At 42.8% G+C, this 27,560-nt stretch overlaps 1 protein-coding gene across 6 annotated transcripts in view; it reads left to right on the forward strand.

Moving 5' to 3' along the window:
* Nucleotides 1–27,560, forward strand: part of ARHGAP26 (Rho GTPase activating protein 26) — a 474,596-nt gene that overhangs the window by 379,658 nt on the left and 67,378 nt on the right. For all 6 annotated transcript variants that reach the window (XM_061423834.1, XM_061423837.1, XM_061423836.1 and 3 more), the window contains 2 exons: nucleotides 4,779–4,917; nucleotides 19,533–19,686. In XM_061423834.1, coding sequence (XP_061279818.1) covers nucleotides 4,779–4,917; nucleotides 19,533–19,686 — 293 coding nt within the window. The remainder of the gene's footprint in view (nucleotides 1–4,778; nucleotides 4,918–19,532; nucleotides 19,687–27,560) is intronic.

Here is a 27,560-nt window from a genome sequence, read left to right on the forward strand (position 1 = left end):
CCATTTACAGAAGGGAAACAGCTCAGAGGGGTTAAGGCTTTTGCCCAAGTTGAACCCAAGTCTGTATGGCTCCAATGCCTATTTGCATTCTCCCCATAAAATGATGGTAAATTCCTTTCCTATATACTTATTTTTTTGGATGATGTTTAGGTTATTTTTTAAATTAATTTTTATTGGAGTCTAGTTGATTTACATTGTTGTTTCTTCTCAGTTATGCATATATCCACCCTTTTTTAGATTCTTTTCCCTTATAGCTCATTATAGAGTATTGAGTAACATTCCCTGTGCAATACAGTAGGTTCTTATTAGTTATCTATTTTCTGTATAGTAATATGCATATGCATATGTCAGTCTCAGTCTCTCCATTCATCCCTACCCCACATTCCCATTGGTAACCATAGTTTATATTATGTATCTGTGACTCTGTTTCTGTTTTGTAGATAAGTTCATTTGTATAATACCACTTCTTTAGATTCCACATATAAGTTGCATCTGTGACATGGCAATGATGCCACTGTCTGTGTTGGTGATGTTAGTCCTGCCCGCTGAGCAGCCAGACCAGGACTTAGCCCAGCTCTGTGTGAGTGCAGAGGCCAAGCCATCCCTGACCATTCTGCCACACAGCTGAAGGGGAAACAGTAGCCTGGTATTTACAGGTCTGCTCATTCCTCTTATAGGAATCTTGAAATTAGGGATACTTGGGAGAGTTATTTAGAATCATATTTTTATTTTATGGTCTTCTCCCTGTTAGCTTCCAGAAGGCTTAGAGCCTTCCTAATAACTTTTATTTCTAAGGCATTCCTAAGCCAGAATTCTTTTGTAAATTTGAACAGAATTAATGGGACACTTGGGGTATGGAATAAACCTTGCCCCCCCTCCCCGCTTTTGTGTTAATTTGGAAAGTCTCTGTGAGATGAGTAGATTGTTCAGCTACCTGGTAGAGCCCCATAAATCCATTGCTCAGAGATTACGTGAGCTCATACTTCCATTGTTCGGCAGAGATGTTGATTCTACTCATCAGAATGAAGGAAACTGCACAGGGTTCTTTTGAAGTCATCCCTTCCAAACAGATTAGGATTGGAATAACAGCAAAATTGTGAATCATTCGAATTCTCTTTAGAATTCCAGCTCACTTTTATTTATTTTTTTTCCTAATTTTATTTTATTTTTAAACTTTACATAATTGTATTAGTTTTGCCAAATATCAAAATGAATCCGCCACAGGTATACCTGTGTTCCCCATCCTGAACCCTCCTCCCTCCTCCCTCCCCATACCATCCCTCTGGGTCGTCCCAGTGCACTAGCCCCAAGCATCCAGTATCGTGCATCGAACCTGGACTGGCAACTCGTTTCTTACATGATATTTTACATGTTTCAATGCCATTCTCCCAAATCTTCCCACCCTCTCCCTCTCCCACAGAGTCCATAAGACTGTTCTATACATCAGTGTCTCTTTTGCTGTCTCGTAGCACACAGGCATCTCTTGGCCTGGCTGAGAAGTTGGCTCAACAGTGAGCAGCCTTTAAACAACTTGTATGTATTTGAGTTTCAGAGTTAAAGGAACAACAATAGTTTGGGGAATGATTGCCCAGACTCCATAGTGAAAGTTTGTATCTTCTGTTCTGAATTGGTCAGATTTGCAGAAGTGCCCTCGTGCCTTGGAAAAATACATGTGTAATAATAATGATGATAGTCCTGTGTCTGGCGCTCCACATTTCATAACAGGCCCACTTGCACATGTGTCCATTAGATCCTGAAAATAGCCCTGTCTAAGTTCTTCAAAAGCCTGGGCCTGGCTTGCACTGAGGCCCAGAGAGCTAGACTTCAGGACTATAGCTCTGGCCCATGGAGAAAATCTCCGTCTTCTAGAACTGATTCTAGTACGCTCCAATAGCTTTCCTTTTAGAGAGAACAGCCAATAAGCAGAATGTAATTCCCATGTCTCCTATTTATCAGTGTATAAACACGGTTTTGGAGGCAGTTTTCCACTCCTCTGTTTAAATCCGTAGTTCTTCCTTATGACTCACTCTTCTTTGTTTCTCTAGCATCTAGTAGTTTTTAGGAAAGAGGAAATGCTCACTTTTCTGGTGACAGTTGAAATGGAAATGCTGCATATGCATTATCGTTTTTCTTATTGTGGTTGTGCGAGGATCCCATTCTCAGTAGCTCACTCGGAAAAGAAAGACAAAATTTGGAAGCCAGACATAGGAGGTGGGGGCCTATCACTTAGTTTGAATTCACTTTCAGATATTTTTTGCTTGGAATTGCGGAACATGCTGTACTTAAGGCCAGAGGCAGAAGGGTGTTAAGAGACATCATCATTTGTTGAAATCTGTATTGTGGGTTTGGGCACCAGCTTTGGTAGTGTAGGTTGGCTGGAGAAGATGAGCTGAATGCTGAGAACTGCTGTGGAGATGGGGAGGGGAGTTGTTGGAAACTGCAGGTCTAGGCTTCCATCCAAGCCCCTCTCCTGCTGGGCCATGTGGTTCAGGAAATCTCTCCTTGTGGAATGGTCATCCTGCTTGGCTACACTGAGTTGACCTAGCACAGTGACTGGCAGATGCAAACACTGATATATAAGAGCAAGTGCCAGTGTTATTGGTGCACAGGGTATCACCTAGGAGCAGCCCTGGCTGGATTGGTGGGGCGCAGAACGAAGTGGGAGAGAGCTTCTTAGGTCTGTGCTTAGGTCTTAGCATTGTAGTCCTTGAGCTCAGCAACAACCATAGTTTCTCTTTTCTTTCCTCGAAGATCCTCAGAAGGAGCCTGGTGACATGTGTAGCATGGGTACTTATTTTGGGGGTTCAAGCTCCCCTGGAAGCTAGGGGGTTTTTGTTGTTTTTGCTTTAAGTTTCCTTCTTTCCTTACATCCTTACCCCAGATGAACTCAGCTATGTAGTGATTCATTTTATTTTGTGGAAAATTCAGTCCCTTGGGGGAAAATATGGTAATACTGTTTTCAGACAGCTGTGTTTGGAAGGGAGACTGACTGAACCAGCTGGCTGGCATCATTGGAACCTGCCAACTCATGGAGAGCAGCTGTTTTGGCTGAAATTCTTATCATTCTTATGACTTAGCTTCCTATATCTCAGCTTCTGACTTCTGCTTTTTAATGCATGCACAAAAGAAAGAAAACCGTGGGAAAGATTCTCATGTGTCTAGAGCCACCCATAGGCGAGGGGCATGGGGGTGCCACCACTTTCCTCTCATCACTTGTGATTATTGGGAAACAGAAGATCCAGAAGACTCCAGAGTATGAGATGATAATGAATGGGTCAATAAATGTTGATATCTTAATACAGTGGGTATATTATGCAGCCAAGAAGAATAAAGTTTGAAGATTTTTTTAATGAAGGGGGAAATGTTATAATACAATGTTAGAAGAAACATATAGGATACAAACTGTAAAAAGAATAGGATTCCAATTGTGGAGAAGTGTATTTTAACATTAAGTGAGATAACACATACAAAGCACTTGAGGTGGTACCTGACGTGGTCGATCCTCAGTTAATCACAGCTACTAGATGCAGACTGTCTAAACCACAGGAAGCATGTTGGCCTCAAGCACTGCTGTACCCAGAGTGCTGGTAGAAAGGAGATGCTCAAAAGATCTTTCCAGGCTGAATGAATTAGTGTTGTTGTTATTATATGCACTTAAAAAGAAATCTAGAAAATCTAGGGACACAGGTTTTCTATGTTATCATCTGTAATTATATTTGTAATTGTGGCAGTTTAACCTCTCTGCCTCAGTCCTTCATTATAAATGATGAGAACAGTACCTGACGCTCAGGGTCACTCAGAACTGAGTGAGCTACGTGGAAAACACATGCAGCGACTGGTCCTTAGGGAGCCAACGTTGCAGGGTGGTGACTGTAATCATGGTGAGCACCATGTAAGTGGTAGCTGTTATAATAATTCTGTCATACTTGGATCTGTAGGAAAAAAGACAAGCATTGTCATGAATTTTATCTGTCATTTTCTTCTCACCTTTTTTTTTTTTTTTAAACCGTGGACCTGTTTTGTTTTGTTTTGCAACGAAAGCTTAAAACAAAAAAGCTCATGTGAAAATAAACTTCAAATGCTAACAGTGGTTATCTCTAGATAGTGGAATTGGGAGAGTTTTTCTGTTTTCTTCTTGAAGCTTTTCTACATTTTCCAAAGAGTTTGTAGTATGTATGTTACTTCTGTCATCAAGAGTTGGGGAAAATAGCCTTTTTTTTTTCAGCTCAAAGATAACACAAAGCTGCTGAAGTATAAAAGATGGTCCAGCTAGAGATGATTGAGGATGAGAAAATGATGCCCTGTTCTGGGCTTCTTTGGTGTCATTTAAATGCATGTTTCACATCTTCAGAAAATTGTGAAGCAGTTGTTAAGAACTGGGAAATAGACCCATGGACAGTGAAGAACAGGAAAGTGATTTTGATTAATCAGTTCTAGATAAAGGTGATCAAAAAAATTTTAAGTCCTTTTCACAGACAGTGGCTACTTTTGTTGTTTTTGGAGAGAACAACAGAAAGAAGATCCATGCAAATGATAACAGAGGGGGTGGGAAGTGGAAGTGGATGGTTCCTGACCCTTGGGGTGTACTTCCAAAGGAGACTGTTCCCTGCCAGCTCCTAGAGATGCTTACAACAGAGTCCTGAACAGATGTTGATGGTCTTTTTCTTTTTCTTGCTGATTCTTAGACCCCACTAGACTTTTTAATCATACAGGTCCGGACTTGTGCTTTCTTCTGGGTTCACATTAGTGTGTAACTTTTTTATGAAACTATTTTGCAGATATTTAACACCGTGCCAGACGCGCCCCTCACCAATGCCCAACTGCACCTGTCTCGGAAGAAGAGCAGCGACTCCAAACCCCCATCCTGCAGCGAGAGGCCCTTGACGCTCTTCCACACCGTGCAGTCGACAGAGAAACGTGAGTCACTGCATAGGGTGCCCTGGGGACACCTTGGCCGCATCCCTGCTGCCCAGAGAACTCACCTCTGCCTTTGTGTGTGAGCTGCTGCCTTTTGTGTCCTTGAGGACAGTGTATTGACCATCATGCCCTCCCAGGTTCTGTGGCTGAGTAACCTCGACAGGACAGGAAGCAGGGGTGCTGAGGATGAAAGGCAAGGAGCCGCACTGTCCAGGATCCACTTTCCAGATCTCCTGTGGGCAGATAGCTGAGCCGCTTTTCCTCCAGTCACACAGTCAAAGCTTAGCTCAGGCGCTGCTTCTTCAGCCCCTCTTTTGTTATTGGCTCCGCTAGAACCAGTTTTCCTTCCTTTTCTCAGGTTGTAATTCTATGCTTATTAGCACGAGTCACGCGTACTACTGGAATGGGGCTTTCTCTGTTGGGGGACCTTGTTTGGCTTGCTTTTACTTCCCCTCCACTTCTCCCAGGCCTGGCACACAGTAGATACTTACTAAGCATGTGGAATTAATTAATAGATTAATAAGAGAGCACTACCCTCCTTTCTCCAAATAGCAGAGGGTTCTCACCATGACTGTATCAAATCTTGTTTCCACTTATGGATTTCTGTGTACTTTGTAGCAATCGGGTTACTGGGCTCTCAGATCTCCAGTGTGGCTTCTCTTCAGTTCCTGTAATGAGGGAGTTCAGTGGTGGACGAGGGGGGTTGAAGGCCCCAGCACTGCCCACAGGCAGGCAGACCTGGGCTCCTGTACCAGTGACAGTGTTTGGGCAAGCCTCCTACTTTCTCTCAGCTTCAGTTTACTTGTGTGTACAGTAGGGTTAATAGGACCTAACTCAGAGTAAAGTGATGGGGATTCAGCAAACTTATGCCGTTAAGCAGCTAGCACAGGACGTGGCAAGGATGACCGGCTGAAAGCTGCTGCCATCATCATTAGTTCCTGTTTAATCACATGCAGGAACCAAGGAGGATAAAAACGTGACCTTGTCTGTAAGGAGCTCAGGACTGAGTAACAGAAGTAGACAGGTGAATAGCTGACAGTAAGTCGGCAGATGGCTGCTCTCACAGAGACATGTGTCTTTGGGGAGGCAGGAGAACGTGATGGTTGACAGTGCCTGTGGGCACAGCGGCCTGGGTGAGAGCCTGCTCGACGCTCCCTGGCTGTGCCACGTGGGCCCGCTCTCTGCTACTGCAGGGCCTCAGACTCCTCTTCTGCAAGACAGGGACAATGGTTTTCTACCTCACAGGTTTGTTGTGAGGATTAAAGCACTTCAGATGGTGCTCCGTAAATGCTGGGGGTGTGAAAGTGCTATGATTATTATATAATTATTATATATTTTTATTTAATATATTAATATGTAGTCTGTATGTTTTTTATATATTTATACAAATATGATATGTCTGTTATGTATTATGTGATAATAACAATATTCTCTATGAGTTACAATAAAATCACAAATCAGAAAAAATTGATCCTCTTGGCTTTGAGGAGGGAAGGCATTCCATATCTGGATTGGCATCTTTCTGTTTGTTACCGAAAATGTTTTCTATCCCTTTGCCTTCCTATCATTATTCCTGAGAACAAATCTTCCCCACCTTGGAGGATCACTACTTTTAAAGAGATTGCTGTATCCCATAATGCGGCCACACCTTGGTGCATCCACTTGGGTTGTTTCAGATACCTTGTTTTTATGAATAAAGCCACTATATCGTCCTTGTAGCTGAATCTGTTCATATTTATGATTATTTCCTTAAGATAAATTCCTAGAAGAATCCCTGGGTCAGCAGATAGGTACAGTTTCAGGGCTTTGACCCCGTACTGCAATTGGCTTCCCTTCAGACAGTAGCCTGTGTTCCCCTTAAGTATCTGGCTAGGGTCGTTCTCACTGTGGTCTGTCCCAGAGAATACTTGCAACAGGCCTGGCCTCACCCTCATCTGCCACGAACACAGCATCTGGCTGTGGGGTGAGAAGCTTCTCATGTTTCCAGGACAGCCACGGTCACCTAAGGTTTTGTGCTAAGCAGTGTACGTTTGCGGCTCAGGACAGATCAGATGATATTAGTAAATTCCTCTAAGCTTGAAAAAGTGCCAGGTTGATGCTTAGATGGAAACAGAGGCAGCTATGGATTAAAGCATATTCTAGAGCATGTAAGAAAGAAGGTGGCGATTAGGAGAAAATCAATTAGATCTCTTCTCAAGATTAATTCTGTCACATGAGGCGGCGAGTGAAAGTTAAGGATGTGTGAAGGCAGACGTGCCTAAGCTGCAGATCAAGCTGTCCTTGTCTGAACACAGTGGACAGGAGGCTGTGAGATGGGAAGACAGTGAAGCAGCAGATCTAACCTGAGAGCAGGAGGAAACCCTCCCTGGAAACAGGCTGAATGCTCGTGTGTGAGGATACTTGCGGGATGCTCAGCTTTCCTCCTTTCCTTGGGAGAAACATTGTTGTTGAAAAGTATATAGGGGTGTATGTATAATATACTTTTTAGAGTTTGTTTTGGAACCCCCAGCTCCCCAGGAAATTAGAACAGTACTCAGGCTGGCCTGGAAAGCACCGTAGGAGAAGTGGGTGAGGAAGCCTGGCCAGGAGCTGAAGGTTCTGCCAGCACTCACTCCTCCTAGGTTGCAGTGCAGCCGCTCACCACTGTCACATGAGCAGGTGGCAGGGCACTATTGCCACACACCAAACCCTCCCCTTTGTCTGATCTATGGACAAAGATGGAAGACTTTATCAAAGCACATCGCTGTTTACTCTTTGGGATCAAAGTACAGGTGAAGACTCTGCAGATAATCTGTGAAAAAAAAATCTTATATTTCCATACAGTGATGTTTTTCAGTTTAAGGCCTCTATCCATGCCTAGCTCAGTACTTCCCAAACTTGCATCATTTACATAAGCCTTCATCTACTCTTTGGGCCACAACCATATAACTTTTCCACAGTTGTTTGTTTGATACATTTCTTTAAATCAGTTTTTAAGAACCTCACTTCTAAAAAAAAAAAAGAACCTCATTTCTTTACATTGACTCATCCTATTCAGTAAAATTTCTAAAATATCAGTTTTGTTATCTTACCAAATTACTCTTTAATATACATGAAAACATTCAGTTCTGTTGCTCAGTCGTGTCCGACTCTTTGTGACCCCGTGGACTGCAGCACGCCAGGCCTCCCTGTCCATCACCAACTCCTGGAGTTTACTCAAAACTCATGTCCATTGAGTCATTGATGCCATCCAACCATCTCATCCTCTGTTGTTCCCTTCTCCTCCCACCTTCAATCTTTCCCAGCATCAGGGTCTTTTCCAATGAGTCAGTTCTTCACATCAGGTGGCCAAAGTATTGGAGTTTTCAGCTTCAACATTAGTCCTTCCAATGACTACTCAGGACTGGTTTCCTTTAGAATGGACTGGTTGGATCTCCTTGCTGTCCCAGGGACTCTCAAGAGTCTTCTCCAACACCACAATTCAAAAGCATCCATTCTTCAGTGCTCAGCTTTCTTTATGGTCTAGCTCTCACATCCAAACATGACTACTGGAAAAACCATAGCATAGATGGACCTTTGTTGGCAAAGTAATGTCTCTGCTTTTTAATATGCTGTCTAGGTTGGTCATAACTTTTCTTCCAAGGAGCAAGCGTCAACTCTCTCACTGTTTCCATTGCTTGCCCATCTATTTGCCATGAAATGATGGAACTGGATGTCATGATCTTAGTTTTCTGAATGTTGAGTTTTAAGGCACCTTTTTCACTTTCCTCTTTCACTTTCATCAAGAGGCTCTTTAGTTCTTCTTCGCTTTCTGCCATAAAGGTGGTGTCATCGGCATATCTGAGGTTATTGATAATTCTCCCCACAATCTTGATTCCAGCTTGTGCTTCATCTAGCCCAGAATTTCTCATGATGTATTCTGCATATAAGTTAAATAAGCAGGTTGACAATATACAGCCTTGGCATACTCCTTTCCCTATTTGGAACCAGTCTGTTAAATACATGGATTTTTAAATATTGAAACATAAGTAACTGTTAAGCTAAAGAATGTTCATCCACATCAAACCTTAGAATTGTCATATGTCCCAACTTTGGAACATGTACCACAGTTTGGAGTCCACAGATCTTGCTCTAAATTTTTGATTGAGATCCTTCCTCTTAACATACACAAACTCAAGATTCTTCTGTCCAGTCGACTGGAATCAGGTTCAGATGTTGCCTGTTGGTTTTTATATCATTGTGGACACTCACCAATCATCTGTCAGTTTCATGTTGAAAACCTCGGGTGCATTGTGACACCTCTCCAGGTTTGACGTGACCTTACCTTTCTTCAGATTCTTGTTACAGGGATGACGTCTGTGGGGACACACACACCCCCGCCACGGTACCTCCACATGCCTCCCTTGTGCCTTCAGACGTCGTAAGTTATTGCCAGAGCTTCATTTCTCTATGTCTGTGCGCCTGCTCTTGTTTATGTTTTTTTCTCAATCTCATTGGCACACTTGCAGTTTAATATTTCCTATGGTTGTGGGTCAGCCTTCTCTTCAGCCCCCAGTTGACAAGCTTGGTGAGCCCAAAATTCACAGAGTAGGTGCTTTCCATTGGCACATGTTTTCCCCTCACCTCACTGCAGTGTCCCCAGCCTGTGCAGAAGTTGGAGCCCATTTTTTCCTCTTAGATGTGAATCTGTGCCAACACTCTGGTCTCAGATTGTCATGAAAGTATCTGACCTGTTGATGTTCACAGATACGTGTCTTATTTTCCAAAAGGAGTGTTTCCTTCCATGAGGGTAGACCAGTTGTGTGTCTGGGCACCTCTGTTAAGACTCCTCTGCTTTAATCTGAGAGTAGTTACTGGAGTCTTCTCCAGGTGGCTTTTTCCTTTTCCCAGTGTTACTTCATCTCATCCTTATAATTGCTCATCACCCCATGAGGTAGGTTCTTATCATCCACATTTTACAAACAAGTAAACTGGGGCTCTAGGGCATTGGCAGAGGAGGAATCTGGACCCAGGCCACGTCCCTTCCCCCTACCATGTTGTCTCCAGAAGGGTGCCTCTGTCACTTCTTGAGCCACAAAAGTGAAAACCTTTCTAAACTGAGTTAAAGAAGCAAGAAAAACTATCTGTCCAGTGCCCAGCGTTGCCACAGAGGCAGCTGGACCATTTGGAATGGGTTCCTCACTACGCGCGGTGGCAGGCAGCAGCCACACCATGGCCACTCCCCTCCCTCACCCCTATCTCACGGCAACTCTGCAGTGAGCTGTGTGCATTCAGCAGTCGCTTAATATGCTGGGCTGAGGCAATCACTCTTGTTTGTGATCACCTCAGAGGAGATGAAAGGAGGTTTTTCATCTGTGCTGCCAGATGAATGGTAGCAAAGGAGATTACTGTTTAATCTCCAAGTTTCCATGCAGATACATCATACAGCAGAGACTAGACTGGTGTGTCTAGGTGAAAGGTACTGACACACAAGCTGTACTTTTTTCACAACTGTAGAAGGCAGAGCCAGAGGATTAGAGGGAACCAAGCACACACAGGTCTTATACTTTTTAAGATTTCTTCCAAGAGGTTGCAAGGTAACATTTATCATTTTGCCCCAGCTTTTTAGTACCTACAAAGACATGCCTCTTTTTATTGCACTTCACTTTATTGTGCTTCAAAGACTGCGTTTCCACAGATTAAAGGTTTATAGCAACCCCGTGGTGTCAGATAATGATTAGCATTTTTTAGCAATAAAGTTTTTTTTTTAATTAAGGTATGTACATTGTTGTTTAAGACATAGTGTTATTATATACTTAATAGACAACAATGTAGTATGAACATAACTTTTATATGCACTGGGAAACCAAAATATTCATGTGACTTGCTTTGTTGCAATATTGGCTTTGTTGCAGTGGTCTGGAACCACAGCCACAGTGTCTCAGGTCCTCAAATACGTTTCTTGGAAGTGTGGTTCTTCAACTTGGGTATACATTAAGGTCATGTGAGGAGCTTGTTGAAAATACAGACGCCTGGTCTCCTCCCCAGTACATTTTGAATCAGGTAATGGCTGGAGCTCAGGCCTCTGTCATTTCAAAAGTGCCCTGGTGATGCTAATGCCAGCAAGGATTAGAGAAGCACTGGCTTGAGGAGGGGAGGGATGGTCCAGATTGCCTGTCTTCTGTCATTAGCAGAGTATCTCTAGATTTTCTTTCAGGGTTTGGGGCGGCCTGGTGGTGGTTGAAAGCTGGGGTTCTGCAGTTGCCACACTTTTCTTCAATGCCATCTCTACCTGCTACCAGCTCTGCAACCTGGAGCTCATTACTTTTCATTTATGAACCTCCATTTGCTCATCGGTAAAATCGATCACTAATAATAACTTCCTTGGAGGGTAATTGCCATGATTAAGTGAGCCAGTGCATGTAACATACTTGACAGCAAGCCTCGTACATAGTAAGCACCTAATAAATGTTAGCTCCGATTATGATGATTACCGTCAGGCGTCCTACTTTATGTTTGACTAAGAAAATATCCCCTCTCTGGAGCCTGCAGATTCCGAAGGAGAGGCCCATACGTGAGAGTAATGCAGGGTCGCCCTGACCCAGAGAGAGCCCGTTCAATGCTAGAGTGCCAGTGCATCAGCAGCCAAGGTTGTGCAGCCTTGGTGGGTCTGGGAATGGATTCTTGGGCTTTGTTTTACACCGATCTTATTAAATAGCTGCTGAGATTATAGCTTTGATTAATTCTCTTAGTTCAGTTAATTCATCCTGGACCCTTTCCAAGACAGGCCAGGGAGAGGCTGAGAATTCAGCTCATGTACTTCACACATGTGTCTCCCTTGCTGAAAAATAACTGGGACTCTGTACCATTCAGAGGTTTATGTAATGCGTCTCTCAGAGCTGTCGAACCTGTGGCATGTGTCTTTTCTCAGGTAGCCTCTGCAGATCCTGGGCGCGCTAGACACACCTGTTTGTTTTGGCAGACAGTATGTTTATCCACAGGAATTCCTATTGTCACACAGAGTGTAAGGTGTAATGTGGCTCTTGTCTTAATTGTGTGTGGTTACCATGTGTGACTGAGACCTGCATAGATGATGTGGCCCTTAGAAAGTGATGCTGTGGAAAGCAGGAAAAAATTAAAAATTAAAAAGAACATATTCCAGGCTGCTATCTCTGGCATTATCACTATATGAGCAAAAAAGGTATCACAGCATTAAGCATTATGTTATCCTACTTTGTTAAAAGAAAAAAAAAATTTATATAAGTACCTATTTCTGTGTATAGAAAAACAACTGGACTTTTATGCACCAGAATATATCTGGAGTATTTGTATGCCGTTCTGTGCTTTTAAACTAGAGAGAAATACATATTAATTATGTATTAACTAATTTTTAAGTTATTAAAAACACTCTAATCATACATTTCATTTTACTCTCTCAGCCCATTTTGCAATGAGTTGTGGTATAAAAATAAGTAACTGTATCAGTTTCTTCTTTTCCCATAAGTAGTGGGAAAGAAGAAACTGTATTGTCAGCAATACATCAGCAAGTCTGTGTGTGGGCTTTCTCAGTTATCGGGGAACCATAGGTTGGAGGGAGTGTCCCTCCTCAAAAGTAAGTTATCAGGGAGGAAAGAAGGCTATGTTGTGAGTAGCAAAGTGTCTCTTTAACTCTGTACATTCAAGTCCCTGTTCAGCTGTTAATTAGAAGCGCATTCCTAAAATGTGGTTTTTGAAATGTTGTTTCAGGAGCAGGCTTCCCTGTTGTACCACGGCATCTCATTCCTGTGAATCTCTTCGATCTGGGACCAGCCACAATGACTTCCCCATTCTCTCATGAAACCCATTTTCACTGGCATTCCTTCCCTTTGCAAAGCAGAGGGTTATTATGGCACCATGGGGAGAGTATGTCAGCCAGTCTATAGGGGACCAGGATCGGTGGTGGTTTTGCTGAAGACAACTTGCCAGAAGTTGTGATCGCATGTCCTGTGTCTGTGGTCCAAGCAACATTGACATTTTTCACTTGTCACCTCCCTGTTTAATACAACATTGCCCCAACTATATTTTAAGATTATTTTTTCAAACATTGTCCAAATTGTTTTCATGTGCTCAAACATGGTGCCCAAACTGTTTCCTAAGATTATTTTTATCATAGGGACTGAGACTGGGTCAGCAAGCTTGTAATCAAACCAGCTCAGATTTTAGTGGGGCTTGGCATGCCACCCTTATCAGGAGCAAAAGCTACAGGGGAGAAAAATTGCTTCGGAAAGTCTTGATTCCAAGCTTTCTGTGTACTTGGGTGTTTCCCAGAGATGGCAAACTCCAAAATTGCTGTGCACTCATCATTTTTTATTGCAAAATTCATTAAGCTGCCTTGCTATTATCATCCTATCTTGTCAAGATGATACATTACAGGCTTCATTGCAAAACTTTAACAAGTGGGAGAAAGTACACCTCTTGCTCTAACACAGCCCAGGAAAGCCTCTGGGCGTTTGCTTCTGCCTTAGTATTTTTGGTGTAACACCCTGGGTCTTTGCAGAACCTCCATCTGGTGACTCCCTTTTCTCCCTGTTTGATCATGTGCAGAGAAGTTCCCTCCTTTGGGCTCTGTGAGGCATTGTGAGCTGCTGTTACAGATCAGTTGTCTTCCCTCTTCTTTTTGACAGCTAGTCCAAGACCTCATGGAAAGCTAAAATACCAGCCTGTATGGTGACATACTGTTGTGCATGGTGGGAAAGCTCCCTTAAAGTGTTATTGGAGGTCTGTGTTTCCTGTTTATCCTTCAGCTCAGAGTATTCAGTGGGCCAGACGTGTTCAGGCCTGCCAAGCCAGGCGAATTTGGCTGGGTTCTGCATGTGCGTTCCTTGTCTCGCCTCTGGGTTCTGGGATCAGCAGAGACCCTGCCTCTTGTATGTGGTGCGCTTGTCATCAGAGAGAGCAGGAGTCACTTGATAAATATGGAAAGTGAAGGAGCTTAGCTCCCAAATTTCCATGGCAACCCCCAAAAGAAGTACAATATCACCAAAATTATTCTGTGGGTTGCTTTTTTTAGTTGCAGTGATTTGGTTGCATACTCATGTTTTTCCGCTCCTGATTTGTACAGAAAACAGAGACTCTGCCCACTGTAACCAGTACTTTGGTTTCAAGGACATCAGTGGTCCCTGCCTGAAGCACCTGAAAAATTAAGTCACACAAAACTGCCTGCTTGTGTGCTAGCAGAACACATCCTGGTAGTTAGGGTTGCCTTATTTATGTTTATTATTTATGTCATGACCGTTATAGAGCCTTTATCTCTACTGTGCATGGCCTGGGCACCAGGAGTGTGTGAACGAACCTTGACCTCGCTGGCCACTGTCATGGCTGCTTGATGTAGTCTGTGTGGACAGCCGTGGCCTGCCCTTGAGTAGCGTGCATTTTTAAGGCACAGATCCACATCTAGTTTGTCACTCCTCAGGGAGCACGTGTAAGTGAAAGCATCCAACACATTACCTGCGCACATTTGCAGTTGTTTGAGCTTTTATTTTACCATTTCTTTGTCTCTGGGCTCTTCTTGCCTGTGAGTAATAAGAGAAGAGATTCTTGTTGACAAATAAGCAAGCGTTCTCCCTGCCTTCAACCAGGTCAGGAAAATTCCTGCGTTGTGGGGATTCTTTCTGTTTTGGTCATTTGATCTTGTTGATTTGACTCATAACTGGTTGCTGTTTTCCTTTTTTCAGCCCACTAGCCTGTAATTTTTTTTTTCCAGCAATATAATTGCCATCAGTCCTTCTTATACCTTCTGATGTAGATGCCAGAGCTCATTTGACTCATCAGTGACTCAAAAGAGTCCAAAAAGTCCAGCTTTGGTATTTGAATGATTTGGTTACTTTTTTTTTTTTTAATATTTTAGGCTGCTTGTTCTCATGTTTTTCTGTTAGAAGCAAGTGTCCATTTGCCTACTTGACAGAAGTCCTCCTGTTTTGAGGGACATTACTGAATCATTTGCTCTTTTTCTTCTTAATTCATTGAAGCTGCAAATTAGAATTTGTTGTGGTACACTTTTCCTTAACCGCTAAACATTTGATTTGCTGTTGATTTTACTCCCCACTCAGTCTCTGCAATAATCACCTTCCTGCTCATCCTCAGAAAGGATTGTCAGCATTTCAGCTTAGGCGTCTGTCCTCTTAGAAGCTCTCAGTCTTATTATGTGAGGTCTCCTGTCAAAGAAAATTGTAGTGTTCCTGTAGTCAGAGAGTGCCAGGTTTTTCAGGTCTCCATATCATGTGACCCATGGGCGATGTCAGTAAAGAGTCTGCCTCTTGGGATGCATATTTGTCTATCTTGGCTGCAAAACTGTGAAATATTATGATTAAGTTTTTGGTATTTTCTTCTTGGAAAAAGAATCCCTTTCCCTGATTTTTTGCTTTTGTTGTTTTATTGTAGGTCCACCACATGTGACAGGTCCTAGATACCTAAATATAAGTCAAAATATAATCTCAAAAATAATTTGTTGTTTTAAGAAAGAATTTATGTTCTCCAGTAAATGAATCCCTCCTCAAGCTCAGTTAGGGTAGAGCCACCTATTTTATTCTATTAACTGCTAGTCCGAGGAAGGTTGAGTCTTCGTTATCCATCCATACCCTCGTTCTCTTATGGGTTTGTGGGAGTTTGGGATTAACACACAGTACTATACGTAAAATAGATCAACAAAGACTTACTGTATAGTACAGGGAACTCTACTCAGTACTCTGTAATAACCTATATGGGAAAAGAATCTGAAAAAAAGAATAGATATATGTATAACTGAATCACTTTGTCATACACCTGAAACTAACAATGTTGTGAATCTATAAAAGCTATACCCCAAAATAAAATTTTTAAAAAATAAAAAAATTTTCAAAAACCAAAATTATCATTGTTCCACATGCTGTAGCCTTCCTCATTAGCTCATGGGAGAGACCCAGTCTATAATACTGTAGTGGGAGCTAGGTTCTTAAAACTTTTACCTAAATCCATTTTTTAGAAACAAATCTTTTTTATGAGCATTAGGATTCTGATAAAATATTTTATAAAGCAAAGCATCTTTCTGTGACTTTTTTCTGTTGTAATTTTAAAATGTTGTCTGTCCCGTGCCCAATCTTAGGTTGCTTGTAGTCTACTGAGAAAGGTAGACATACGAACCAGTCAGTACTCTAATGTTCATCTGCTTAAACTACCAGTGAATTAGTGTCAGTGTCTGCTGTCTGGGAGCTGGGTTCGGTACTCAGGAGGAGCTCAATAATATTTATTGAATAAGTGAAAATTAAAAAATGTTTCATTTCAAATACTCTGTTTTCTGATGAATAGTAAGACAGGAAAAAATGTCCTGATAATATTTTAGAAAAGCTAATATTCTTTTAGCAAGGCATTATTTTAATTCATAGAATTATACCCCTCTCATGGACAAGTTGGAGAAGGCAATGGCACCCCACTCCAGTACTCTTGCCTGGAAAATCCCATGGGCAGAGGAGCCTGGTAGGCTGTAGTCCATGGGGTCGCAAAGAGTCAGACACGACTGAGCGACTTCACTTTCACTTTTCACTTTCATGCATTGGAGAAGGAAATGGCAACCCACTCCAGTGTTCTTGCCTGGAGAATCCCAGGGATGGGGGAGCCTGGTAGGCTGTAGTCCATGGGGTCGCAAAGAGTCAGACACGACTGAGCAACTTCACTTTCACTTTTCACTTTCATGCATTGGAGAAGGAAATGGCAACCCACTCCAGTGTTCTTGCCTGGAGAATCCCAGGGACAGGGGAGCCTGGTGGGCTGCCATCTATGGGGTCGCACAGAGTTGGACACGACTGAAGCGACTTAGCAGCAGCAGTAGCAACTTCACTTTCACTTTTCATTTTCATGCATTGGAGAAGGAAATGACAACCCACTCCAGTGTTCCAGTGTAGCAACTTCACTTTCACTTTTCATTTTCATGCATTGGAGAAGGAAATGACAACCCACTCCAGTGTTCTTGCCTGGAGAATCCCAGGGATGGGGGAGCCTGGTAGGCTGTAGTCCATGGGGTCGCACAGAGTCAGACATGACTGAGCGACTTCACTTTCACTTTTCACTTTTATGCATTGGAGAAGGAAATGGCAACCCACTCCAGTGTTCTTGCCTGGAGAATCCCAGGGACAGGGGAGCCTGGTGGGCTGCCATCTATGGGGTCGCACAGAGTTGGGCACGACTGAAGCGACTTAGCAGCAGCAGTAGCAGCATGGACAGGTAAATATAATCACAGAGAAATATGATCTATAGTTATTCTCTTCTATTTCCTATGAATTCAGATAATTGTGTCCTACATACTTAGCCTCAAACCAGAGTTAATAAAACTCTTCATCTCTCCTCTCATGAAGCAGAACACACAGCCTTTGAGCCCCAAAGAAGTGTCATCCTTACTCCCTGTGGAGTGGAGGTAGTCTTGGGCTCCTCATACTGTTTCAGGAGTCTTGATGTGAGGATTTTGTGCAAAGGAAAATTTTACTTACTTATGAACTGATTCATACTGATAAATGGCATATCCATTCTCTCAATGATCCCCTAATTATGTAATTTTGGGGTTGTTTTTCTTCCTGGTAGCAAGCTCCCATTTGCAGGCCCTATTAGTCCTCCCACATCTTGGCTTGATGTAACTCTTGATTTCTCTTTCTTTGTTGTTTCTCTTTGGAACTCAAGCTTTTGAAATATGAATTGTTCTAAACCTCAGGAATCAACTTAATAATCTATTTTTTTCAAAATCTAGTTAGAGTTCAAGGATATCCCATAAGCTTCATGGGTTTTTTGGACTCAGAATTCTGAAAGGCTTCAACATGGCCTTGAGAATTTGCTAAGATGCTAGGTATTATTGATGTGTATGTGTGTTTGTATCCTTATTATTGGTGTAACTAATGAGACTATTACTCTAACATCATTTCATACGCTTATTTTTATATACATGAGTAGTGCAAAGGAAGAGCATTTTTTATCATAACACCCCCCACACTCTATTTTGCCTAAAGAGACCTAAGTTCAAATGTTAACCTCTAAACTACCATGTAAGTGAGCCTAGTCTTTCTTCTTAGGGATATGGAATACTTCTGGCTCATTTCAGAAAGATCCAGTGAGGATTAACCCAGATATGATATTTCTTGATACATGAATTGATTGCCCAAAATATCAGTTCATTCCAATATGGTGTATCTGTAAGGAATGTGGAACAAGAAAGACATTCCATGTCTCTGATGTTTTGCTCCTACAGGAGTGCCCATGGCATTTGTCTAAATCATCCAAAAAGTTTTCTTCAGCACATAATTCCAAGTTTTTAAAGATGGGAAGAAACAGAAAGTTCTTTTCTTTGAGCAATGTTCTGAAGTTTACAAAACACATTCTTGCATATGATCCCACCTGATACTCATGACAGCTCCCCAAGCTGTGCAAGGCATTTTCCGTGCTCCCCATGGTATAGCTGCATTAACCAAGAGAGAGAGAGAGCCAAGGAATATTGCCTGACTCTACATACCCAATCAGGAGTATGGTCTTGAAGGGAACTCAGGGTTTCTCCCCTCTGACTTGGTAATATTCTCCAAGCACTAATATGACTGCTTGGAACATCGACTCCGATTTGTATATGTAGACTACTCTGTAGTCCTTACAGATCTATTAGTCAAAAAACTAACTGGAAGCTCAGCATCAAATACTTGGAGCTAGAGGCAACCCAGAAGGGTCTGGCTGGGGAGTGATCAGGGGGTTAGACTGCAGAGCCATAAGGAAGTGGATGGCTAAAGAGTAAATATTTTATAGTGTGGTACCGTAGGGTCAGAGGTAGGACATGGCTTAGGCAAGTAAGGCAGTGTTAGGGGCAGGAGTTTTAGAATAAAGGGTGAATGTTATGGAAGCCAAAAGGATATGATTCACTGCAAAGGGGCTTTGAAGGTTCTCTCTGTTCTGACCATCTGCCAGTCCAAAGAAGACACAACTTATGGTGTGGTGGTTGAGCCACTCTCAGGAAAAGGTTTGTCATGTGAAAGAGAAGATATGTCCTGTCAAGCAGAGGAATGAGTTTTGCTGTAAAGTTTCATATCAACTGTTACTCTCAGGTGCTTCCTTTCCCACTTGTAATTCATATTAAAAAAAATTCATTTATTTATTTTTGGCTGTGCTAGGGCTTTGTCTAGGTCTTCGTTGCTGTTCGTGGGCTTTCTCTCGCTGCAGCAATCCAGGGCTGCTCTCTAGCTGTGGTGGGCAGGCTTCTCATTGTGGTGGCTTCTCTTGTTGCAAAACACGGGCTCTAGGCACACTGGCTTCAGTGGTCGCGGCGTGTGGGCTCAGTAGTTGCAGCTCTCAGGCTTTAGAGCACAGGATCAGTAGTTGTGGCACACAGGCCCAGCTGCCCCCTGGCATGTAGAATTGTCTTAGACTAGGGATCAAACCCATGTCCCCTACATTGGCAGGCAGTTTCCCAACCACAGAATTCACGGGGAAGTCCTCCCACTTTTGATTCTTATTTGTCCTGTAATTCTTCCCTATGTCCTTTTCCTAGTTTCATCAGCACCAGGGAGCTGCATGTAATCTCATTATTTATAAACTTTTGGATAGGTAGGAACAGACTATCCCAATAGAATCGAATGGAATAATATTAATATGGGGTTTGTGGGTTTTTGTTCCCCCAGAGGAACAAAGAAACAGCCTCATCAACTCCAGTTTGGAATCTGTCGTCTCTTCAAATGCGAACAGCATCCTCAATTCCAGCAGCAGCTTACAGCCCAACATGAACTCCAGTGACCCAGACCTGGATGTGCTCAAACCCACCCGGCCCAACTCACTGTAAGTATGACGTCCGGCTGCCGGCCACAGGGGGCCCTTGTCAGCCATTCTACCCAGAATGTGCTCTCTGGCCCCGTCTGACTTTGAGTATTGTCCCATGAACCTAATGTAAACCTTCTCCCTCAACTTGGAAGCTTGGCTAAGTTTATTTCACATGTTTTAAGCATCATCATCTCAAAGGGGAATCACGATTCTTAACATACTGCTTCTTGGCCTTGGTGATGTTTAATCTACCATCCTGCTGAGATGGCTTTGGTGATGGCTCCTTGCCTGTGCTGGCTGCTGGGGCATGAAAAACTTTCTTTTGGTTTTACAAACATCCGGGCACTGTAATAGCTCAGTAGATCAGTAGCTACATTTGTCTCACTCATTTGTGTTGTCACAGTTTCCCTTCTCCCCAGCTTTGTTGAGTATGTTCAGTGCTATCTGTCTCCACTGCCAGAGAGAATAGCTCCAGGAGCCCTTTGAGTCATTAGCTCCTCAAACCTTAGCATGACCATGATCACAGAGCAGATGCTCTGTTGCTTCATTCTTTGGTGTTGAGCACCCACAGCTGAGACTGTTTTGAGACTGGTTGTCCAATCCTCCACGGAAACTAGACCTATTCTGCTTGGGCCAGAAAGTTCTCTTTTGTGGTTGCATCCCACATTACTTAGCTTGCTTCTTCAGACCACCCCATAAATCTTGTGCACTAGAGCCTTTGCAGAAAAAATGTGAGGCCATAACCAGAAAAACTGGACCCTCTGGCCACAGTTGTGTGAAACTCAGGAAGAGCAGGGTTGACTTTGCCTTTCTCTGGTGAAAATAGTTTGAGGTTTAGCCACAAATTGCCTTCAGGGCAGTCGTTTCTCTTGGTGAGACACCAGCATGTCAGAACCTTTTCCTACCCTTCTCCTCGCTGTGGTTGCATGATTGCACCCTGCCATTCTATCTCGCTAACATATTTACAGCCCCCAAAAATGGGTCTAACATTTTTTTTCCTTAGAAGAGACTAAGGGGTACTAAGGGTTGGAATGAAAAATGACTCTAAAATGGTTAAGAGGTGTTTAGAAAATGCAGCCACAGTGTAAGATGAAACTGTACATTGAGAAAATCAGGTCTCTTTTTAATTGTTGACAGCTTTAAATCCTACCTTGATATTCAAGAAGTGAATTACTTACCTATTATGAGGTAGATGATGTGTTTGTATACCAGGAAGTATCCTCAAATGTTCAAAATAATGTAACTTGTTCAGCTTGTGGGCAGTGAGTCCCTTCTGGTTCTCCACGGCCAATGGAGCCTTCCTCCCTTGTTGGATGGCTCCCTCAGGGACTCCCACGGCTGCTTTCCTAGACTTTAAGGAGATTCTGGTTCCTTTTCTTCCATTTTGTTTAAGCCTCTGTACCCTGCAGTTGCTGAGGTTATTTGTTGCTCAGCATGAGCATGGTTGCTCAACACTCCCTGATTTTCACCAGCAGCACCAACTAGTGGTCTTTAAGCTCTGTTTTCAGCAGCTGGTGTCTGGGAGCCCCTAAGGCTTTGTTGAGTATAGTGTGTCCAGAGAGTTACGTGGAAATGAGGGGTTATGTCTTTTAAACAGGTCATGGATGAGGAGGCTTATGATTTTTTACTTTTTGATGTCTAGATGTGATTTTTTTTTTTGAGAACCCAATTATTTGTCATATGCTATGAAATGTACAAAAGTCATACTTTAAGTAAGCTAGATTTGTTTTATGTAAAACACTGGCTGTCACTTTACCTGCTTCATGCCATCCACGGGACACATGCCTACCTGCTATAGGTCTGGGGGCTTTCCCAGGGAAGGGAGTATGAGGCCAGGAACAGTCTCCTTGTTCAGTGGAGGATGGGAGGCTGGAATGTGGGTATGTTTCTTGCTGGGCTATTGTCTTCCATTTGAGGGCATAGCTAAGTGATGCCTGGGAATCCTGAGCTCCGGGAAGACTGCTCTTAAGGTAGAAGCAGTGCTGACATGGAGTTTGCCTCAGCCCTGATGAGGGCCATGTCAGTGCCTCAACACTGCAACTGGTCCACCACCCATTTCTGAAACCCAGGGCCGGGAGAGCTTGTCACCCAGTTTGGGCCTGCCTGGTTTTTTCTGCCTGGGATTGGCCTGGATGGACTGCACATGGACAGACTCGAGGTCACCCCGGCAAATGCAAGCCGCAGCATTTCCCTGAGGCTGTGAATTCTGAGAGGTCTGAAGCACCTTCTGCTGTGGTGCTTGGGCTCTGTCCCAACCAGTCCAGACCACTTGGGTCTCAGCCCTGGACCCTTTCATTCTTTCCATCCTTGCTCACTTTGAGATGCACCAAACTCCTTGAATGGGAAACAATGATGCAGATGAGGACACAAGGCCAAGTCAAGGGGTGGGGGATTACCACTACATTGAGTATAAATTAGGCATAATCTCGGGAACCAGTCACCAGAAAACTGTCTTTTTTTATTTCATTCATTTGTTTTTCACTGTTTTCATAATGACTGGGATGATCCTTCTGACCACATAACAATCATAATGAAAGAAACACATTTGTGACTCGGCATCTTTGGTGCTTCAGAGGCCATATTTTGCTGTCTCATTGGTAAATCTTTCCTAATTCTCCTAGGGGATGAGTGCCCTCTTGTTTGTGTGGACATAATGCTAAAGCTGGCATCAGAATCAGAGATGCTACCATTTCAGCCTTGCTAGGGCAAGACTTCAGGGATCCTGTCTTTGGGAGGTCCTCAGCCATCTCTCCTAAAGGTCAAAGAGCACTTTAGCTTGTCTAAAATGGTCAGTGGAGATCACTGAGCAAATTTGTGCTTAGACCTCTGCTGAGCTTCCTGTGGTAAAGGAGAAGGAGAGAATTCCTGGGCCTCCCCAGAAGTTTATACTCTGGTTGAGGAGGAAAGACAGTGGTAAACAACAGTGCTAAATTGGACTTAGAACTCAGAAGTATATAGAGAGTTCAGCAACTCTTAACTGGGTATTTAGGTACACAAGCCAGTCTAGAGTTGGGAAAGGTGGAGTAGATGAAATGCGAGGTGGGCACTAGGAAAGATGATACTAATGGATGGAAGAGCATTTCAGATAAGGGGATGAGGGAGGCAGAAGTGATCCAGGATGGAGGAAAACGTTCTACGGAAATGTGTATTGGAGGAAGGGGAACTTAGTTGTCACTCAGCATGACCACCAAAAAAAAAATTGAACCAACCTTTTAAGATCAGGTCACTTCACAACAAAATCCAGATTTCATGCTGGCTGGAACCACTAGACATATACACACACACAAATGAATTTAGCCATAGACCTTACAACTTTCACAAAAATTAACTACAATGGATCATAGACCTAAGTGTAAAATGCAAAACTATAAAATTCTAGAACACAACATAGGAGAAAAACTAGGTGTCTTTGGGGTTGGCAGTGACTGTATAAATATTGCACCAAAAGCATAATCCATGAAAGAAAAAATTGGTAAGTTGGACTTCATTTAGGCTAAAAGCTTCTGCTCTGCAAAAGACATTATTAAGAAAATGAAAAGCCAAGCCACAGAGTAGGAGAAAACATTTGCAAAATGCATATCTGATAAAGGACCAGTATGCTCAATATTAAAGCAAGGATATATCATTCCACACCTGTTGGAACGGCTATCTTCCAAATCACTGACATCAAATGCTGATGAGGATAAGGAGCAACAGAAGTCTCATGCATTGCTGGTGGGAATGCAAACTGAGAAAGCCACTTTAAAAGGCAAGCTGATAGCTTCTTATAAAACTAAACGTAGATTTATCACACAACACGATCAAGTGACCACACTCCTCGGTGTTTACTCAAATAAGTTGAAAACTTACATTCACAACAAAATCCTGCCCACAAATATAAATAGCAGCTTTATTCATAATTGCCAAGTTGGAAGCAACCAAGTCATTTTCAGCAGGTGAATGGATAACCAAACTATGATACATCCAAACAATGGAATATTATTTGATGTTGAGAGGAAATAAGCTATCAAGTCATGAAAAGACATGGATGAACCATACACATCTAAAGCCACTCTGAAAAGACTATAGTATGGTATGATACCAACTACATGACATTTTGGAAAACAGAAAACTACAAAATCAGTAAAAAGATTAGAGGGCAGGAGGGACACAGGGGTTTTTTAGGACAGTGATACTTGACTATACGATACTCCAAAAGTAGACATAAGACATTATACCTTTTCAGAACTCATAAAACTCAGAGAACAGAAAGAGTGTATCCTAATGTAAACTGTGGATAGTTAATAACAGTGGTAATAATAATGTATCAAAACTGGTTCATCAGTAGCTATAAATATACCACAGTAATGAAAGGTGTTAATAATAGAGGAAACTTAGGGAAAGGGGAGAGTTATATGAAAATTCTAAGTTATTTTGAGCAATTTTTTATAAGCTTAAAACTGCTCTAAAAAAATAGGCTATTAATAGATTTTTAAAAATCTAGATTTCCAGCTTCTTCTGAAAAGTTAAAAGATTTGGCCACTTTAAATCCATATGTTTTCTGGTAACAGGTGAAACTTTAGTCCCTAGCTTCTTATGGTCCTAGTCCTTTCTATCTCAGAGGCCTATGATAAATATGGCCCCAGAGTCTTTGCAGCTCCTCCCCTTAAGAGGTGGAGCTCTTGAACTTAGGCTGGCCTTTACCCTCTGACTTGATTTGACCATCATATGACTTCCACGCCAGGCCACAAGGCCCAGCAGCTTCCTGTCTCATCCTCTTGGAACCCGGTCACCATGTAAAAAAACCCAGTCCAGCCTCCTTGAGGATGAAGGACTATTGGAGAGAGAAGGCCTACTCTCCCAGCTAAGCCCAGAACCCGGGCCACCAGTCAGCCAATGCAGCCACAAGAGTGAGTCCAGGAAAGAGCAACAGAAATGCCGCCCAATTAACTCACAGATTCATGAGGAGTAATGCATTGTAGTTGTTTTAAGCTACTGAATTTAGGCCAGTTTTTTCAGCAAAGGTTAACTGACAGAAGTCAGAGTCATGAGCAACGGCCTTGGGATGGAGCTGGGCTGCCTAGGTCAGTAGGAGGGGATGGAAGGTTCTCACCCTGCCACAGTGGCATATGAAGATGAGCTTCCCATTTACAGAACTTATTTGAAAGAAAATAACTCATAAATGAGATTCTAAGAAGTTAAGAAACAAAACCAAACCCATAGATGATGGCAGAGGCAAAAAGAAAGATAGTTCCATCACTGATATGGAAAGCAGGGAGACCTAGGCTTTAATCCTGGCACCAACATCAACTGGCCAATGCCTGTCCTTGGCCCCGAATGTGTCCCTAAACGCACCCATCCCCCTACTCCCAGTGGTGGACAGAGTTGGGTGAACTGTCCTAAGAACAGAGGTCATTCGCTGGGTGCTTACAAAGGACAGCAGAAATTCATCTCTTTCCTTCCTAGTGACCAAGAGAACTGGCCTCATGCCTCCGCTTTTTTGGACGATAGTGATTTTTAAAGAGGAAGTAAACAAATGCTGAGAAAGAAGTCAGGGGACGTCCCACTGGGGACTGAAGATACTGCAGTAATTCCCCCAAATTAAAACTGACCAAGGAAATGCTTTTTTTCAGACCACTGGGGTAGGGATAGAGAGAAGGACAGGGGATGATTCCAGTAATGGGACAACCTAACCTGAGAGTTCTCCCTGCCTAAGTGGTCCCCACCCATAAAAACTAACTCACTGCCCAGTAGCCCCATAAATAAAACTGATTTTTCTTGTCCTTTCCTTTTAACACACACACACACATGCATGTCCAAGTTATTTCTGGTGACCTAAAAGATGTGTGCATGCCAAATGCCTTCAATTTCTGCCAGAGTCAACCTCTCCAGTTTTAGTGGCCAGTGAGAGGCAAGAGAACAGTGCCTGGAATTCAGAGGATAAACACGGCCTGCTTCCAGGCCGAGTTGTTTCTCTGAGGCACTATTGGCTCCTACTGAATTTGCTTCAGCTGCTCTCACATGAAACCTGGGAAAAGCTCACCAAGAGAGATACCTCTAAAAGTTTACTTCTGTTTTACTTATTCAGTCAACATTCACTCAACAAATACTGTTTGAACACTGACTGTGGGCCAGGTGTTGTTCTGAATCCTAAAGATAGGGTGATAAGAAATTGCATTGTTTCTGCTGTCATGGAGTTTATATTCTAGAAAGGTAATATCAGAATCTCAGATAGCAAATGTTGAAAAGTTCTGTGGAGAAAATTAACATAGAGAAAAGCAGGTATGGATTTGGAGGGGAAGGAGGCAAGTTACTTTAGTACTTTCTGCCTCAGTTTCTTCATCTGTAAAATACCCTATTCATACCCTCCATGAAAAGGTTTTGTGATGTTTAAGCGAGATCATCTTTTGTTGTGCTGTTTACGTGTTCGGCACTATGAATGGCAATTATCAGTAACTCATCAGGGGTCCTCTTCTGCTCTGTCCTTCCTGTCCCTTTATTCCCTCATCTCTGGCCTGTGTTATTCAGGTGCAGAGAGATGTCCCAGGCTGTTCTGACCATTCTCCACACTGGCCTCCTGTCTCGAAGGCCTGGAGCTGTCAGGTCAGTCTTTGAGTTACTAGTGAAAGAAGGAACTTCTACTGTAGAGGCAGATACTGCCCCACCTTAAACCTAGACCCACCGGGGTAGACAGGCCTGTTCCTAAAACATAGGAAACCTCCACACCCCACTGGGTACGTGATAAGCTGCATGCCTCACTGTTATTTATTGGGTCCAGATAAATCACTAAATGAATAAGAGGCATTAGACAAGTGATAACTAATGGCATATTTTTAAAAGTAATTTTACCATCTAAATGCTATTTTATGCCAAAAGAGTTACACCCAAACAGGCAGCTATGAGTTTGCTCCAGTGATCTTTATTTGTCATTCTTTGGAATGCAGGGATTTGAAAGAGGAAGTTTTCCTCTGTGGTTAAATCAGCTTTCTGTGGGAAGAGGATCTTTCCTGTTAGATTGAGGATATTTTTTCTTACCTGCCTCCAAGCATAAAATATCTCTTCAGACAGTTTTGCCTGAAAATTTGGCGGTGTTCCCCACCTTGCAAAATAGCTTGAAAGCAAAATGATTTTCACAAGGAATCCTTTTCCTTTTCTTATTACTCCTCACCACCTCCACGGTAGTTCCCGCCTGCTCAATCGTGGCCATCTCTTGGACAAGCCCTGAACCATCCCTCTTACATCTCAGGCTCCTGCGGCCACCATGGCCACAGCTTTTCCAAGGCTAGGTTGGATACCTAGCCAGGTTCGGTTTGGTACCAGACTAGGTTCCCTTGGCATTTTCAGAGATTGTCACCGATGTCACCCACATTCCTGTTTTCTGAGAGGCTTCCTTTCAGCTTTTCCCATTGCCCAGCCAAGATCTCACTTGGTTGAGGGTGGCGATCCTGCCTGGTGATCCATCCGATTTTTATTGGATAAATGCGTTTGGTTATTAGCGGTTTTTTTTTTTTTTTTTTTCCCACAGAAAAAATTGCTCAAGGCAGGCCTCACTCTTCATGACCCACAGGATTTCTTTCCCAAGCACCAGGGCTGTCTGTGAGCTTGGATATCTCCAGCCGGTCGGCAGAGGGGGTATGGGAGGAGACGGGGACCAAACACCGTTTAGTGCTTAGCCGGCGTCCCTGACAGAGTGGAAATCAAAAAAGGAACAGTGTTTTCCTTCACACGGATTGTTTTCTTCCCCCCTTTACAAGCTAAAATCATGGAAAGGGCCTGCATTTTCTTCTGTAAACTAATTAATCTTACTAAATAGTCTTAAATAATTCCCCCCATTTGCCATGATGTGGTAGATGCTGAAACCTTAGAGTTTAATTAAATATATGAATGAACAAGTTTTATTCTGGAGTTAGCTG

This window comes from Bos javanicus, chromosome 7 (assembly GCF_032452875.1).
Source record: "Bos javanicus breed banteng chromosome 7, ARS-OSU_banteng_1.0, whole genome shotgun sequence".
In the NCBI taxonomy this organism is placed as follows: Eukaryota; Metazoa; Chordata; class Mammalia; order Artiodactyla; family Bovidae; genus Bos; species Bos javanicus.